At 41.4% G+C, this 18,468-nt stretch overlaps 1 protein-coding gene across 1 annotated transcript in view; it reads right to left on the bottom strand.

The window, feature by feature from the left end:
• CNTN3 (contactin 3) overlaps positions 1-18,468 on the bottom strand; it is a 161,226-nt gene that overhangs the window by 81,580 nt on the left and 61,178 nt on the right. Inside the window, exon 2 of the mRNA XM_075004942.1 lies at positions 17,158-17,253. Coding sequence (XP_074861043.1) covers positions 17,158-17,253 — 96 coding nt within the window. The remainder of the gene's footprint in view (positions 1-17,157; positions 17,254-18,468) is intronic.

Here is an 18,468-nt window from a genome sequence, read left to right as displayed (position 1 = left end):
GCAATTACCCATATAACCTGTATGATCAATAACAAGACATCCAACAAGAGGGAAGCCAAATGGAATACTAAAAAGAAAGCCAAAGCATGGTCACAGCCAAAGCATTGTGGGAAGGGAGATCAGGGCACAGAAAATAGCTTTCAGCTCACAGCAAAACCAAATGAACTTTAGTTAGAAAAACCCTTGTGAGAGGTTCAGCTCAAACTGCAGTGAAGTGATGGGCAATTTTCAGAGACTGAGATCTGCTTGTACATGGGCTATGCGGAGGCTGTGATATAATTCAATGAAGTACCCATGCTAGCCTTTCACAAAACACAGACATTGGCAGGGCTGCATGTTAAGGACGCGTACGAGAGCAAAAACAGATCGGTGCTGTACAATCACAGGGTATTAGATTGTTTCCACTTTGATTAGTCTCAGAGAGGTAGCAGTGTTAGTCTATATTTTTACAAAACAAAAAAGCAGTCTCGTAGCACTTTAAAGACTAACAGTATAATTTATTAGGTGATGAGTTTTGATGGGACAGACCCACTTCTTCAGATCCACTTCTACTTTGATAAGTTCACAGTCTACATAGACATATTGGAAAGAGGACAGAGGAAAGAGACTTTAAAAAAATTTGGAAACAAATTCTGAGTTAATGCTTTGGATGTTCTATTTTGTTTTATTTTTTAATGTTCTAGGTTGGTTTTTGTTGGTAGTGGATTGGCTAAACAAAGACACAGAAGGAATTTGGGAGGATAGGTCTCAAGCAGCGTTCTCTAATTTTTTTCCATCCATGTGCAGAATACATTTCATTATGTGCACTGAGGTATATGCAGATGTGCCTCACCAGTAGATGCATATGATGCAGGCTGAGGGCACTCTGCTAATCAGCTGGGCAGTTTGTAAATCTCTCCTGGGTGGCCAACTAAGCTCACAGCTTACATGAACAATGGATCTCAAGGGAAGAGTATGAAGGACACATGGAGTGGGGTTAAGGCGAAAAGACTGGATGGCAGGAGTTTGGAGCTGATAACCAACTAGCGCAGGAGAGACGAACATTCGCAGTGAAAACTTTGGCAGCCTGAAGACATCAGGAGTGTCCTTCACTCCATGTAGCAAAACCATCTAAGATCAGTTCTGTGTCTGCTGATCTGGCAGAATTGATTTGCTTAGCAAAAACAGCACGAAAATAGAGAGAGAGGCACTCCCTAATCACAGCATATCAGTTTTTTCCCCTCAAAGTTTTTTTTTAAAGATTCAAAGAGCAACATGGCTCAGTTAAAAATAATACACCTCTAATCTCACCTCCATTATACGTATATCTTCAAGAATCATCTTTTCATTCATGGAGAATATTTATTAATGCCCTGTGCATATAGCACGAGCTAAGTAAAAACCCAAACAAGATAAAGACTTGGCAAACAGGCTGGTAATTTGGCACCTCTTGTTCTTTGTCCGTGTCAGACTCATGAGGGATTTGATAATTAGCTAGCATTACTTTAAACTTGAATGCCCATAACAATGTTTTCCTGTTGTATTTGGACAGAAGAAACTGATCTGTGAGTTGTCAGTGCTTCTAGTGCAGTCATTTCGATGTATGCCAGGAGTGAAAAATCCCAAGGATGGATGAAACTTGTGACCTTGTGACATAAACATCTCCTTACTTGACAGGTTAAACGTTCCTTGCCATTTTGAAAGAAACTAAGATGCTAATGAAATTGTCTACTATTTACATGCAATAAAAGCTGTTTTATCCCACATTTCATCAGCCAAACAGAATTTCTGATACTCTTGTAAAGTCTGGGTTTATAGCCCAGTTGGTGTGGGACGAGCCAGCTTGGCTTAGGTCTCCTGGCTCCTTGGAAGCTGCAACTGTCTCTCCTGCTCTTAGGCAGAGGAACAGCCACAGGTGTGTTGTGCTACCCCGACTCTGCCCTGCCTTATATGCTGGTTCCCATTGGTCAGAAACCATGGCCAATGGAAGCTGTGAAGGTGACTCCAGTAGGCAGAGACAGTGCACAGTGCCAATCAGCTGCCTCAGGTGAATGCCCTCTGGATCCGACACCGCAAAACCTCTCTTACAACCCAGATCCAAGGCTGATGCCTCCTCCTGCACTCAAGCCCCTAATCCCCAGCCCTACTCCAGAGCCCACATCCCCAACCAGAGACATAACCCCCACCTCCAACTTATTCCAGTGAACTCTTTGTTAATGGGAATATTTGACTAACAAGCACCCCCCCCATTCACTCAACATGCCAGGCAACAGAATTTTTACTATATTTGGGTTTCACAATTGAAAAACTACCCAATTTCATTTATCCTGTAGCTCTGAATGGGTGACATATTAGCTTCTCTTTATCACTTCTCTGAACTAATGGTTTTGGAGTACCACTGCTATTCAAAATGTACTGATGCTGATCATATAATTGTTACTTTTCTGCATACTTCTAGGGTAAGAAAGTGCTTTGGAAAGCAATATTTAAACACATACCCATTAGCCATATCTATTTCAGATAACAAATTGTTCTTTTAATCATTTCTCTACAACTTTGGAAATAATTGCTCCAAGCATATTTTAACAACTCAGTTGTGCTTTCTCAATGGTTGAAAGTGCTTCAAATTACTTCCTGACTATAATAATTTTGAAGATAAAGAAGACAATACTTTGGATTATTCCGCTGATTCCTTATTAATGCTACACTAGATGTATATACTAATAACAATGACCTAAGGGTACATTTTCAAATACTGCAGTAGCATTTAATAGCATTCACATGGGAAACTTCACTTAATTATCCTGCTTTGATTTAGAGTAAACTCTCTCATATCCAGCAACCTCAGGATCGTGAGGTTGCTGGATAGTCAAATATACTGGTTAACACAGAGCAACTGGTGGGGCTCATGAGATACACAGGCAGCAGGAGAGATACAAACCTGCAAGACCTCCAGCAAGGGAAGGCCAGCAACTCTGGGGCTGGGGGAATACCAGCCATGATGGGGCCAGGGGAATGCTGGCAGCCCTGGGGCTGGGAGTTACTTCCATGCTCAATTTTGCCCTCAGAATTGAAAGCGGCATGTTTGTGCCAGTTATTTGAGAGTTCAGGTTGAACGAATACCAGATAGAAGAGAGTTTAGTGTAAAATGACTTGCTTGGCATAATCTTAACAAAGACACAAACTGTAACCCTTGTTTTCTCACTAGAGGTAGCTGATACCTCGAAATAAGTGGGAGGGCTGCAGGCAGTAAACTATTCTGTCCTATTTTTTCCATATCAAATGAGAGATGCGGTATAGTATCTACCTGTTTAAAAGCAAGTGGAGAAAATCAAAGCTATCTGCAGGTGGAAAAGTGGGAAGAAAAATAGGTGTCTTCTGCCATGTTTTCTCTCCCTTGCGCACAGAAAAAAATGGACACTTTACAGCAAAGAGCAAAGCAGGGGAAAACTTTTATTTAGCTTGTCTTTTGTCTGATCCCTTCACTGTTCTCCTCAATTCCTAACCTCCCATCCAGCTCTCACTCTACATTTGCTAGTTCATCCTTTCTCCCAACCGTGCCCCCCCAACAGTAAAACATCCCAAGCCCAGAAAGCTCACCCACAGCTCTTCTCCCCTCTAACTCTCACTCATCACTACTACATTCCACAAGACATGAATGAAAATATGGAATAGTATGCAGAGTTCAGTCCTGGACCTGACTCAGCCAGTTAATCAGATACAGACTGAACCTCTGTAATCTGCAACTCTCTCAGCTGACAAACTCCATAATTCAGCATGATTTTAATTAGCCAGATGAACACTTACCGTAGGTGTGGTCAGGTTTCCTGCGGACCCATAAAGTTTGTTTACAGCCACCAGTCCTGGCTCTCAGTGTTCCGTGCTATTAAGAGTCCAGTAAGCGGTGGAAGTGTTGGTAATGTACTAGAAAATACTGGCCTCCTGATGTCCAGCAAATCTTCTCATCTGGCACGAGTCAGGTCCCCAAGGTGCTGGATGAGAGAGGTTCAGCCTGTCCCACAGAATATACTCTGAGAAGAAAGGCTGGGATACAAACCTCATCAGCCTGAAAACTACCTTCATCAAACAAGGACACTGTACCAGAGAAGTATATTGCATCATGGAACAGAAGACCAAATATCCTAAATATCTGTATTGACAATACAGAAATGAAGCCCCACCCCCTGACTGAATACCTCTTATCACCTACTACCCTCCCCCAACTTCTTCAAGCCCCGCCTCAGAAGCAAGCTCCCCAGAGAGCAGGAAACATGAACTCAAAGCAGCACCAGACTCTGGCAGAGCAACAGATGTAAAACCTGCAGACATATTTCCACTGCTATGCTGAACAATGCCCTCCTCACCCACCTTTCAAGACCCCCGTCTCCTATGCTCGCTTAGAACAACATGTGCCGTACCTCATCCAGTGAGCTAATTAGCAGAAATGACGTGAGTGCAACCAGAGGATCACTCTGCTCTTGAAATGATAAAGGAAAATGATAAAGGACAAAATCACTATCACCTCTAGGGGACCACCATTAATGACTTCTCAGCTCTCAGCCTGAAAGGAAACCTGAACAACATAAGCCTGAGAGCTTAAATTCAGAAATCTGATAACACTAAAAATCATAGACTGGACAGACAGCCTGGATTTATGGCTTATTACAACAGGCTGACCTGCCCATGTGACAGTACTGGATTTTAAGATGAACATGCAAAACATTAATGAAAGCAGTGTTCTGTGTTTGCACCAAATCGCATGCAAAGTAGGCCACGAGGTGTCTATTGAAAGCTTAGAACCCACTGATTCTGTTCATACTGCTCCTATGTATGTATCATTTTTATATTTAGAGTTAAAAGTACTGGCTCTGTACTTGTATTTGAAATTTCAGTTTGTGGGAGACCTCAGTGGGAGGCATGACAACTTATCCTTAAAGAGTTCCTAGTCAAGTGAAGCAGTACTGGACAAAGAAAGGGCATTACCAGATTCAAATCAGCCTCTGAGGAATTTAGCTGTGAATGTGTAACCCATCAGCAAGGCAATGTCAGATTGCCTTTGGACAGGTGGCCTGGCCACATGACAGCCTCCATCTCCAAACCTGCTTCCACACAGGGGGAACATTCAAATTCCCTCCACATGGGCAAGAGTTATAAAGGGGCCTCCGAGAGATCCTCCATTGGTCATTTCAACTCATCATTTCAGAAGCATCTTTGCTATGAACTGAGACCAGAAGGACTGACGGAGCAGCCTAACGAAGATGTAAACCAGAGACTTTTAAGACAGCAGCCCACCCCACCTCTGCTGCAAGCCTGCACCAAAAACTTTGTGGTTGGTGTATGTAATTTAATCGCTTTAACAGTTTTACTCTCAACCTTTTCTTTCAATTAATAACCCCTTAGATTTTAGATTCTAAAGTGTGCTCTTTCAAGTAAGATCTGAGGTAAACATTGTCCTAAGAATGTGGCGGGTCTTTTCAGATCGGAAGAACCTGTTTGGATTTGGTGAGACTGGTTTTCATAACCTCTCGTCTGAGTAAGGAGGGTACTGGTTGTGGCACAAGAAAAGCTGGAGTGTGAAAGGGAATTGATTGTGTGACTTCTTGCTGGCCAGCATGGCAATAGAAGTGCTCTGTGAAACTGGTTTGGTGTGCCTTATCGCAGAGGACTCCCAGTGTTGGGCTGTTAGTAGCTTTCTTTCAAGCAATTTGCCCTGATTTGACCCTCTGAAAAGCCTGCAATATTATACCATCCCTCTCTTTTGGTTCTATGACTTCAGAGACATTAAAGGGCTGCTCTGCCTTACAGCATGTGCTAACCACTTATGCTAAACAGTATGTTCCACCTTGCATTTTGCTGTGAAGCTGTGAGATCCCTTCCCAGACTTGAAGAGCTCTGTGCGGTTCAAAAGTTCTCTCTCGCAAACAGAAAATGGTCCAATAAAAAGTATTACCTCACCCACCCTGACTCCAGTGGGCCGAAAAAAAAAAAGATGGATTTTTGGTCATATTTACTTCAATACCACCACAGTTTTTAGTTTTGTTAAAAGAAAAAAGTGAGGAAGGATCGCACTGGTGCAAAGGAAGAACATAGCTAGGGCACATCTGAGGAGGTATTTCTCTTCATCAACACTGATTTGATGTTGATGAGGAGAACAAAGCAGCGATACATAAAATCAATGTAAATTCCAGCAGTGAATGTGTATTATTGTCCCATGTACAGGCCATTATATATGTCACCTAGGTCCCACTTGATTTCAGGCTGTATTCTGAATTCTTGCAAATGGTAATGATATTATAAAGGGCCATTGCAATTTACAATTTATATTTTTCAACAGAATACTATTTTTACATGGAGACTCAGACCTGCTAAAGAAGTGCTACAGAACACCTTTTTAAGCTGTTGGTCTGTGATTATTCAATTTATTGTACCAAATAAATATGTGTGCATTCTTCTTGTGTATAAAACCTGAACAATGTGTGCCTACATCATGATTTGCCTGCAATTTATTCTGGAAGAACATAGGGTTGGATGTGAAAAAATGGCTACCAAAGATGTAATTTGGTATGTGCAAAGTCAAGTCAATTTGCAGCTAGCTGAACGTTTGACACCTTATGACCCAAAAAACGGTAATAGAATTTGACTGATTGCTACAGTTCCATTGCACATGCATAGAGACACACACAAACACATCTGAGGTATTTAGCAAATTTAAAAAAATGGATTATATTATGTTGCAAAATGGTATTTGAGCATTCAAAAGGTAGGTAAAATAAAGATGAAAATATTCCTGACACATACTTAAATCTTCTCAGAAGAGTTTTCACACTATTTTATTCATGAAGGACAAATTTGTTGGAACTTACAGGTTTCCAAACAATATGGAGACACAAACATCAATTTGCATATGAAAATACTAATTTGTAGCAGACTTGACATTATTCATTGAGCAACATATCACACTAATGGGCAATAAATTATTACCTATTTTAAGCAATTGCATGTGATTTGAACTGACATGCCAAGTCTTTAAAACAATGAGCCATGGGCGAGAATGATCAATATCACTCAATATACATTCATTTATCAATAAAAACTGCCTCTATCAGTGCTGGAAGTGAGACACATGGTAAACTCATATTTATCTCATTCCACAGGAAGTCTCATTGGCAGAGCATGAATTAAGACCAGAGCCCTCAGTAGGGTTAATCATGCTAGTAATGCAACCAGAATTTTGCCCTAAATGCACAAAAGAATTAGATAAAGACTAATCGTGCTTTAAGGAACAGAAACAGCTATGGAAATGCTAATTTCAGGGCATGATCAACAGGTCGCCCACCCACAATTTCACATGCAACCAAACGACTCATGATCCCAGAAATATCAGCAGGTGTCTCTCACTCATGCCATTGTTTGCAAGGCAGAAACTTATCTGCCCACAGGCTAATTAATAAAACTGTCAACACCCTCTTGTATTCATTAGTTGGTTTATTTACAATTGTCATTTATTTAAGTTGTCTCGAGTTACATACAAGCTCTGTTTGTTAAAGATCATTTGTGTAGTTATAGCCATATAGAGGTTATACAGAGTTGAGACTCCTCCTCTCCTCCAGCATAAGATCTTAAAGCAGAAGTGTCCAATAGGAATTCAAAGATCACCACACTTGTGGTTGTCACCTTTCCATATTTGCCACAGTATACAAAACTTCATAAAGCCAGACACTACCTTCCCCAGAAGCAGGCTCGCCCAGCTTCCCCTCCCCACGAAATAAATGCCCTCCTCCTCCCCCAAGAGCCAGGCACCCCCAGCCATTCCCCCCGCCCCACCCCAATTATAATTCAGTGCCGGTGACTCACCAGAGCTGCTGCCAACACCATGCACTACTCCCAACAAGCGGTGGGGATCATGCACATAGTGGGTGGATGGCACTCCCTGTGTGCAGTTCTCTTTGTCCTTAAAAATGAAGTTACTGTCGCAAAGAGCTGCGTATGTTTTGCTTTGTTTCTGTGACTCTGGGTGGCAGAAGATCTGCCATTCTGACCAGTACAACACAGAAGGATTCTGCTGAAGCAACTGTAGCAGTGCTACCACTATCGCATGGAAAGGCAAAATGGAACCTCAGGTGCCTAAAGATGATGTGTGCAGGGAGATGGGGGACAGGTGTACATGGAGGGGGCTGTGTGACTGTTAAAAGCAGAAAGGAAAAAAAACCTCTAGACCGTGTCTACACTAGCACCCCCCTTTCAAAAGGGGTATGCTAATGAGACACATCGGGTATGCTAATGAGGTGCTGCAATGAATATGCAGTGTTTCATTAGCATAATAGCAGTCACAGCACTTCAAAAGTGCCCTTTCTATCATGCATGGCTCATCTACATGGGGTCCTTTTTGAAAGGGCCCCGCATATGTTGAAATCCCCCTATTTCTATAACCAAATAGGAAAATAGGAATAAGGGGATTTCGACATCTGCGGGGTCCTTTCAAAAAGGTTCCCATGTAGATGAGCGCGTGCGATCAAAAGCAGCACTTTTGAAGTGCCGCGGATGCCATTATGCTAAGGAGGCACTGCATATTCACTCAAGCGCCTTGTTAGCATACCCCGATGTGTCTCATTAGCATCCCCCTTTCGAAGGGTGGGGAGTGCTAGCGTAGACATAGCCCTAATGTCACATCTTCTGACCTAGAGGGGATATTTTACTTCTCACTTTAAATCCCTAGACTGATGAGTAACTCCAGTGAGATTAGATTTGGTAACCAAACTCCCAAGCTATGACAATTACTGCACTTGTGCATACCTGAGAAGGTGAGGTTGTGCCACTGCAATAAGTACGTTTTAATTTTTGCTTCCAGTGATTCTCCTCGCCATAAAAAAGACTACAGATTTAGTGCAAGTAGGTGTTTAGAGAACAAGAATAAAGAGGAGTCTCTCTCTCAAAGAAGTCACTAATGGCAGAAATATCAACTACAAATCTCACTCACAGAGAATAAGTAGATGATATAGCAGATTGGTGCGGAGTTAGTCTACAGAAACTAAGCCACTCTGCAATGGACAGGGAAAGATGGAAGAAAACAGTAAGGGAGTATCGGACACCAACGAGCACTGAGCCCATGGTTGTTGTTGATGAATTATAACTGGAGGTACAAGTTGAATAGTGTTTAGTCTTCCTGCAAAAAGAGAGAGGGGCTTATATTTTACAATTCCTTTTTATCGTTAGCCTGATCTGCTTCAAGTAGGTATTATAGGCAAACTAATATCAATCTGTTACATGCATCCTGCATTTTCTCATACCAAAAGTCTGGTGTTTTATTTTTGGAATTATTTATGGTCCTCATCTGTGGTGTTGTGCAGCAGCATGTTATATAATAAAAGCCCAAATTTGTTTTGACATCATCAGCTGGCTGTTCAGCTCCTTAGAGGCAAAGAAATTGAAGAGAGGGCCTATTTATTAAACTAACTTTTTGCTTAACCTCCCCTGAGATGTGCAGTAAAGAAAAAACACGTGCTCAGGAGAACAGCATGAATGAAGACTTGCCCTATGTAAAGCACTAACAACTGCATTAGAATGTAATGGGTGGAGTGACCAACTTTGTCTTATTCTGCAGATACTTTTGTCTGGGACAGTTTGGTCAGATTTGCCCAAACAAAGAAGAAATCTAACATGTCAAAACAACCGTCCTGCATTCCCCAAACATTTGCTTCTTAAATATGTAACATGTACACAGGAGAAGAAACTGCAATGGCATAACTGAAATACAATACACACGAGACACATACTGCCAGAAAGACTTGCTCGTACACTTGTAATCTTCAAACTTAATCTTCCAGTCATCAAACTGGAGACATAGTGTAAGGTAAACACTCACAATGAGAGAGAAAAATAATTATTCAGGAAGGACCCTTAGAATGTTGTTGGATTCACTTCTTGACTATTAAAAATGTTTTGTATATTCTCAATTATCTTTATAACTGCCTCAAGTACCAGCACCAAATTTTGTGAAAACATTGGAAACTGTCACTAAAAATAATGACATTCCTTCACATGATATTTGAGATGCACTATATGAGGCTGGTTGATAATTTTCCATTTAATTTTTTTAATACGGAAAAAAAAATAACCCAGGGTTTGGGGGTTTTATTTTAGTGAAGAAGGTCAATGTTCCTCTAACATGTCAAGTTTTTTCCATTCTAAACCTTAGGTTTTGACCAACACAATTTTTTGGTTTTTGGACATTTTGGTGCAAAAATCCTAAAATTTACATGTTTTTGAGAAAAAGCTGAGATTATGAAGTCACACTCTCTCCCCAGCTCTTCCAAAACCATCACAGCTGCAGTACTGATCACATAAGATTTCAAGAGAAGATGTGAATTTTGAATATTATCTGTAAGAAGAGAATTCCTTCTCTTGGCCATGGCCATATGCACAAATCATCTTTAAAATAATTAAAAAAAACCCACAGTTTATCTATTGCCAACATTACCGAATGGATGAGACAGAAAGTTGGTCAGTTTGACTATTTCCGTGCCTTCTAGAGAACGTAACTCTGCCTAAAAGAAAAGACCTTAAAGAGGGACAACATTCCTTTCAAGGACAAAATTATTGATAGATTAAGGTGAAATCTCTGTACATAACTCATACAGATTAGAAATCTTGTATGTAAATTATATGAAAATCCAACATACATAGGTAAATGTAATGGCTGAGAATGCTCCACATGAATTTGGAAACTTGAGTTGCCTAATAGGGCAATGTCTCTGTATTACCATTTCAGAACAATGACAGAAAAGAAAAAATCATTCTTCCTTCCTTTTCATGAGAAAATGAGCATCCTGTGAACAGTTTTAAGTGGGCATATAAAACACATGCCAAATATTAACCTGTTTCATTCACACCCGATGTCTGATATACCATTTCTCAGTCTAAACAGATAAAAGCAGAGGATATAGTAAAAGGTCAAAAATGCTCAGAGGGCTTCAGAGAACCTTAACTCATAAAACTAATCTAAATTTTAGATGTCATTTCACCTCCTGTGTATACTGGAAATAATTTCCTAATGATTTTTTTTTAAATAAGATATTGCAATACAACAGCTTGGTGATGCAGTTAAAATTACAACTAAAAACATTTTCCCATATCTGCAAATCAATTATTACACCTGACACGGGGCATCCTAATTATCCAAAAAACAACAGTCAGCTGTAAATTACAAGAGATTTGATGTGAAATGTACAGTTACATCAGCAAAATATTCATTTAAAATAAACCCACGAGGGTTACAATAATTATAAAAAATAAATATTCAGTTGAGCCTATGATAAAAAAGAACTCAAAAATAAAACCCCAATACATATCAAAAATGAAGGTCCACTTTTTAATGTAATGCCAAATGCCAAATGGCAAACACCAAAATTACCATAACTCCAGTATGCATATTCTTCTCCTTTCTTTCTAGTTCACTTTAAGAGGCATGAAGTATCATCCACAAATGGGAGTGAGTATATAATTTACTAGCAGTTCATGGCATAGCTCAGCTATCAAACTAAGCCCAGGAACAAGCATTCCACAGAGTCAATTGTGAGCATTTGTTGTAAATTGCTCCCATCCACCCACTGCATTCCAATACAAATAATTCAAACGAAACAAGACCATGAGTTCAACCCCGCTCTTGCCAAAGTCAAATGAAGTCTTGGCACTTGCATCACCAGCAGCAGGATCAGTCCCTGTGGAATTCCTCTCGGAAACAGTAAAGCCCTTTAGTAACTTTGATCACACGAACAATCTCATTCACTTTGAGGAGACTACATGCATGAATACAATTAACTAGATGCATAAAGTTAGCCAGATGACTAGGGCCTTTTAAAAATTAAGAAGAGTTGCCTGGAGATAGAGGTATTAAGTTCTCTCCTAACTCTAACCAAAGGTGAGGGATGCCACATTCAGCCAAGGAAGACAACAACAAGAAAGCATAAGCTTTTGTGGGAAAAGATCCACATGCATCTGATGAAGCGGGTCTTTGCCCATGAAAGCTTATGCACCAAAATACCTGTTAGTCTATAAGGTGCCACAGGACTTCTAGTTTTTGAAGATACAGACTAACTCGGATACCACTCTGATGAATGAAGACAATGCTCTTCACCTCCTGCAGGGTTTAGTAACTCTTCCCTCAATCTCTTCTTAACATCTCTCTGCACTTTAGTTAATTGCTAAGAATAAAGGAATAGTTTCTGCAGGGACATGGGGAACAACCCTAAATAACTGTAGCATGAAATGTTTGATGAAGATGTCTAAGTCCTGTGTTGGACAGAATTAGTTTCTTTGGCAGATCAAAGGGAGACAACTGCTCACGCAACATTCTGACTGAGTTTAAATATTTGGCTTTGGGGGGTGGGGTGGGGATGTCCAACAGTTCATGGATATCCGTAGCAACTGCCCTGGGGCCCAGTGATTCAAAGCAGCAACGATGGCTGCTGGAACCCCAGGCCCTTTCAACCACCACTGGATCCTGGTGTGGTGCTGAGGAGGCATGGGTTGCATAGTCCAGGTGGTAGGGAGGGCTGGCTGTCCAGCCCCACTCCTTCCCCCTGAGGCTGTACACCCCTTCCAGGAGTGGGAACCACCTCCCCCTTGCCCAGCAGTTCAAAGAGTCTGTTGGCTCACCTGATGGATAGGCACAAATAGTGAACACGAGATTGTGTGAATAAAATAACCATGTGTAATGGTTTCACTGTTCACCTGACTTTATTACCGCCCTTATGTTATATCCACCACTCATTTAATATCAATTGATGCTAAACAACTGCGGAGTGAGGGACAATTCAAGAACTTAATGCTGCAAACAGCTCCTTGCCCTTTCTGGTGAGCAGTGCTCTTAAAGCCAATGGAACTAATCATATTTAAAGATGTACACAAGTGTTTGCAAGGTCAGGATCCAATTCAAAGATGGAAAATGAAACTACATGCTTGTGTAGTTCCTTCTACTCTAAAGCCTTTTGGGGAGTGTGTGTGTGTGTGCGTGTGTGTGTGAAACCACTTGGCAACTTATAAACATTAACAACTTTGGCTGTGAATTTAATATTTTTAATGCATTTATCTTGGCAGAACTATACCACACAAAAATAATGGCTGCTCATGAACATGGCTTCAAAGAGGCACGTAACACTGCAGGTCTGCTGAATGTAAAACTCAGGTCCAGATCCTGACCATCACACGCTTCAGGTTTCTGCATGGTCTGGGGCATAGATTCAGCCCTTTAGGAGGAGATCTGGATCTTATGTTTATGGTTAGCAGTCAGTTCTTCACAAGGTTAGGAAACCTAAATGGATTTTAGGACCAGCTCCCAATTCTGTTGTGGTACCTCACTAGCAACTCTGCTTTTTCCCCTTTCATTTTGGTGAGTACGACTGATCATTTGAATGCAAGTCACATCCCATCTGTGGAGGATGATGACAGGAATTCTCACTTTTTCCACGTGCAATTTTGGACAGCTATTCTTAGCAGAATCACTTGGCTTTTTATCTCCTTCTGTTTGCATCTCAGCCTTTCACACAACGTTTTGAAGAGCTGTAAAATGTTGGAAGCCAACGTACATGTGCTTATGACCTGGTGGAGTGAGTGACTGACTGGTAATAAAAATCATTTGTCTAACTGCACAAATTGGTTTTCATTAGTTTATTCCTATACACAGCTGGGATAATGCTCCATTTCTTCAACAATAGGAAAAGAGAAACTGGCTGGGAGGAACAAACAGGAGTTCAGAGTATACATCACTCTCAAAGACAGAAAGATTTTGTAAGCTCAGGCAGTTATGTAATGCCCCCAAGAAAATCTGATTCGTGTGTTGTTTTTGCAGTGAGCATGTGTTACACTCAGTGAGATGTGTTACATCTGCAGTAAATGTTACATACTCAGTGTCTTGGCAGAGAATCAACTCAGTCAGTCAGAGCCATTTGAGTACTGAAAGAATAGGAACAACTGTAGGCCTCAAAGGTGAGAAGGAGCTACATGACAAGCATGTGAGTGGCAAAGGTAAACTAGTGGAACCCACCTAACAAGCGTTCCCATGCTCATCATGTGGGGTTCTCTCTCCCCTTCACACCACCAGGTCAGGAGAGAGAGAACAGGAGCTGATACACACAGACCCCTAAGCATCCTGTAGCCAGCAGAAACAAAGGGAGACAGAAGAGGAGACCTCTGCATTAGTTAAAAGGCTAGTGGACCTTCTGTCCAGTTGATGGCAGGGACTGAGGGTGTGCATGTTTGGCAGAGGGGAGTGTGGGAGCAAAGAGGAAGCACAATCTCCTTTCCAGCACTGAAGCGGAGGAAGAATGGAAGTGCTCCATACTTGGCAATCAAGAATTTGCAGAGGAAAGAAGACACTACTGACATAATTGGTAAAGTCAATAAATATCTTCTTGGAATGGGTTCCTGTAACAACAGACACACCGAGTCTGAGCAGTGCTCCACTTAACCCATATCATGACTCCTGACAGGGGACAGTACCAGATGCTTCAGAGGGAATGAAGAAACCAGAAAAATTTCAAGTGATCCATCCTCTGTGATCTAGTTGCAGCATCTGGAGCTTCTGGTGCAGCCTTGAGCACCTTGGCTAATAGCCAATAATGGACCTGTCCTCCATAGACTTAGCGAATTTTTTTTTAACCTTATTATAGTTTTGGCTTCAGACAACAAGTTCACTGAGTTATGTGAAGAAGCCCTTCCTTCGGTTTTTTTTAAACTTGTTGCCTATTATTTTCATTTGCTAATCCATGGTTCTTGTGTTATGTGATGAAGTAACATGTCCCTATTCCCTTTCTTCATATTTTCATGATTTTATAGACCTCTATTATATTGCACCCTGCTCTTCTTTTTCTAAGATGAACATTCCCAGTCTTTTTAACCTCTCATCGTGTGGATGCTGTCCCAAACCATTTATCATTTTTGTTACTTTCTCAGCATCTTCTCCAGTTGTGTTTTTGATATGGGCCAATCAGACCTGCACATGTTATTCAAGTATGGGCACCCTGTGGATGCATATAATGGTATTAGGGTGTTTTATCTCATTACCTATCACTTTCCCAACAGTTCCGAACGATGTTCACAATTTGGCTTATAAGTTTTCTGGGAAGGGACTGTCATTTCCTTCATGTCTATGGAGTGCTTAGGAAGTAGAGGCCCTAACTTGGTTAATCTCCTCTGACATATACTTACATATCAAGTAAAAATATAACAATCATGATTAACTAAGCAGCTCTCACTCTTACGGGAAAGATTCTTAAAATGACAGGTGTCTAGAAGAATGTATAAAAATAAAAAAAAGTATTGTGGAGTGGTACTTTAAAAGGACTCCCAGTATTTCCTAGGGCAGGGGTGGGCAATAATTTTTGATCATGGGCCACTCCAAGATTTTGCTAAATGCTCAAGTGCTTTCCTAACACGGCGTGTAGGGTCTGGGATGGAGACGATGTAGAAAGGAGCTGAGGGTAGGAGATGGAGGTGCAGAGTAGTGTGTAGAGTCAGATGGGGTTTGGGTGGAAGAAGAGTTGTGACTTGGGTAGGTTACTGGGATGTAGGATCCTGGAGAAGGTATGAGTGCTGGAATGGATTCTGGCCTGGGGAGGGATGAAGGAGTGTGTGCAGCGTCTGAGAAGATGTGACCTGGGGCAGCAGAAGGAAGGTGCAGAGGGTTTGGGTGGTGACCTGGTGCAGGAGATTGGGGTACAGGTTCCTGATATGGGTGCAGGAAAGGATGTAGGAGGGGGTGCAGGGTCTGGGAGGGAGTTAAGCTGCAGAGCTCAGGCCAGGTTCTTGCCAGGAGGTGCTAACGTAAGCAGCTTTCCTGCCTGTCAGAGCCCCAGTCTACTGGCTGTTCCATGTGATTCTCTGTGCTGGCTTCACACACTGCTCTCACCCCCAGCAAAATCTCTCTGCTCCCGATGGCCAGTTTTGCATAGTACCACTGGCCCCCCGCCCCCTGCAAATTCTGAAAATCAGCCAATAACAGCTGAGAGATTTTGCTGGGGGGGGGTGGGGGGAGAATACCTGAAAGTCTCCCACCTCCACAGCTGTAGGGGCTGGATTAACAGACTTGGTGGGCCAAAACCAGCTCACAGGCTGGATCTTGTCCAACCCTGTCCCATGGTACGTGTTCTCAGAAGTGCATTCAGGTCCTTTAAGGCATCCAAATGCTTCTTTACCTGGCCCTAATATGATAAACACGGTTGAGGGGAAACATTTGCCAGCATGTAGAACCCAGAAATGGATGGAGCTGTACTTAAATTTACATATGCAAGTTCTACTGGAGGTAATTTTGGCGGGTCACTCTAAGATTACACAGTATGGGCAACCTTGGCCGCATCTACACTAGTAGGTTCATTTGAAATATTTTTCGAGAGAAGGGACTCTTTCAAAATAACCAGTGGAGCATCCTCACACAAAAAGCATTCTTTCAAAATTAAATTGAAAGAATGCAGTGCTCCTTTCAAAAGTGCCTTTCCACTCCTGGTTTCAGGAAGAGCACCTTCTTCTGAAAGCTATGGAGATGCTCTGCAGGGTCTTTTTTCCTGAAGAAGTATTCCTCATGGCACCTGGTTTTTAAATCCCTGGCATATTCTTTTGAAAGAGCAGGGGCTCCATGGACACTCTCTTTTGAAAGAGTAGATTATACTTTCGATCTGCTTCTTTCTGTGTGGAGGCACTCTTTTGAAAGAAGGTCTTTTGGAAGAGATCTTCTGGAAGGACTTCTTTTGAAAGATTGCTGTATTGTAGCCATAGCCAGTGTGTGTAGAGCAATGGTCAGGTACCCGCAGTCCATCAGGACTCGACGTGTGGCCCATGAGGCATTTGGTTTACCATTGCCCATGCACAGAATTGCCAAATTCGGCTGGTTTCCACCCACATAGGTTTTTTTTTTTTTCCTGCAGATGTTATTAGAGTGATGCACATGTAAAGCAAGGGCAAGTAAGATGCACTCCCTCTGCATCCAATCAAAGCACTGCTGCAATTCAATCGGCACTCCCTGCAAATTCTATATATGAAAGCATATATTGTATCTTTGGACACCACCTTGGTTATGGCAGTCATGAGGAGTGCTTAAATGAAGAGAGCCACTCAGCCTACGTGGCCCATCACTAGTGAAGGAGCTACAAACTGTCATCAAACAACTGATCTGCAAACACTTCTTACCTCCAGAATGAGGTGGTGGTCTGCAAAGTAGCACAACTCCTTGACCTTCTCGAACAGATACTGTACTTCTCATTTTAGTTTTCAAGTTTTCAAGGTCTGTTTTTGAAAGAAAGGAGAAGTGGGTATCAGAACACAGACAGTGACAGAAGAATACATTCACAGATGGCCCAAGCCTGTCATTCTGGAAATGAACGAGCAGCAACTCGTTATACAAATTAGTTTAATTGATTTCAGAAGACTGTTAAGGATAAGCAACTTCTTCACATGTGCAAAGGTGACAGAATGAGGCTCAAATCAGAAGCTGTTCCTGCTGAGAGGATAGATAGTAGATAGATAGATAGATAAATAGATACAGTAGTAGATATATGCAGAGCCTGCATGTGATCTCAATGATCATAGCCTTAAATCAGCAAAACTCCAACTTCAAGGAGTTACTGCAACTTAGGTTTGGAGCAGGACTCTGATTTTCACTATTTGAAAATTAGAGTTTCATCTAAAAAAAGAAGCACTTGATATTTAGGACTAACATTAAGGAACTGATTTGAACGTCTTCTGATTACCAGAAAATTCATAATTAGGAGTCAATGCTTGTTCAGAAAGTGGAGTAGGTCTTTTGGATATTGCTGACCTTATTTGGGCAAAATTAGTTCAAAGTTCATTGTAACTCCTTTAAGTAAGGAAACCAGAACCAAGCCTCCGTATACTGGGCTGGATTCTCCATTGGCTTGCACCTTGTACAATCATTTAAACGTCTGGACAAGGTGCATGTAAAAGGCTGCTAACATTGAGTAAATGTAGAATTTCAGATCAGTAATATTTTTTATCCACTTTGCAATGGTGCAAATGATGACACAAGGTCCAGTGGAGAGTCAGCCACCCTGGGATGCCAGAAACAACTGCATATAGAAGATGACAACCTGGGATTCTGTTTCCTGAAAAGTTCTACTCAGTAAATTTCAATAATCCTTAAGGTAAATCTTCCAAGCACAAACTTGCAGAGATATTTATAAACTCTGGATTTATAAAACAGAGATCAGAGTTGATGATAATTTTCTTCCAGTACAATCTGAGATTTGCTCTCAGGATACTCATTTGAGTGTTATTTATAGTAATCAAGAACTGAAGTGCACCACTACGAATTAACAGGCCAAAGAGATGTAAATTCAGAAAACCATAGGCGGAATCAGCTAACAGGGAAAACAAATATTTACAGTTTTGGAAAGGAGACAGGCACAAAGTTACCATGTACAGAGGTTCAATGAGGCACCCAAAGGACTACTTAAAATCTTTAAAGCTAAGCATAACAAATAT

This window comes from Carettochelys insculpta, chromosome 11 (assembly GCF_033958435.1).
Source record: "Carettochelys insculpta isolate YL-2023 chromosome 11, ASM3395843v1, whole genome shotgun sequence".
Taxonomy (NCBI): domain Eukaryota; kingdom Metazoa; phylum Chordata; order Testudines; family Carettochelyidae; genus Carettochelys; species Carettochelys insculpta.
This window is presented reverse-complemented; position numbering and strand designations above follow the sequence as displayed.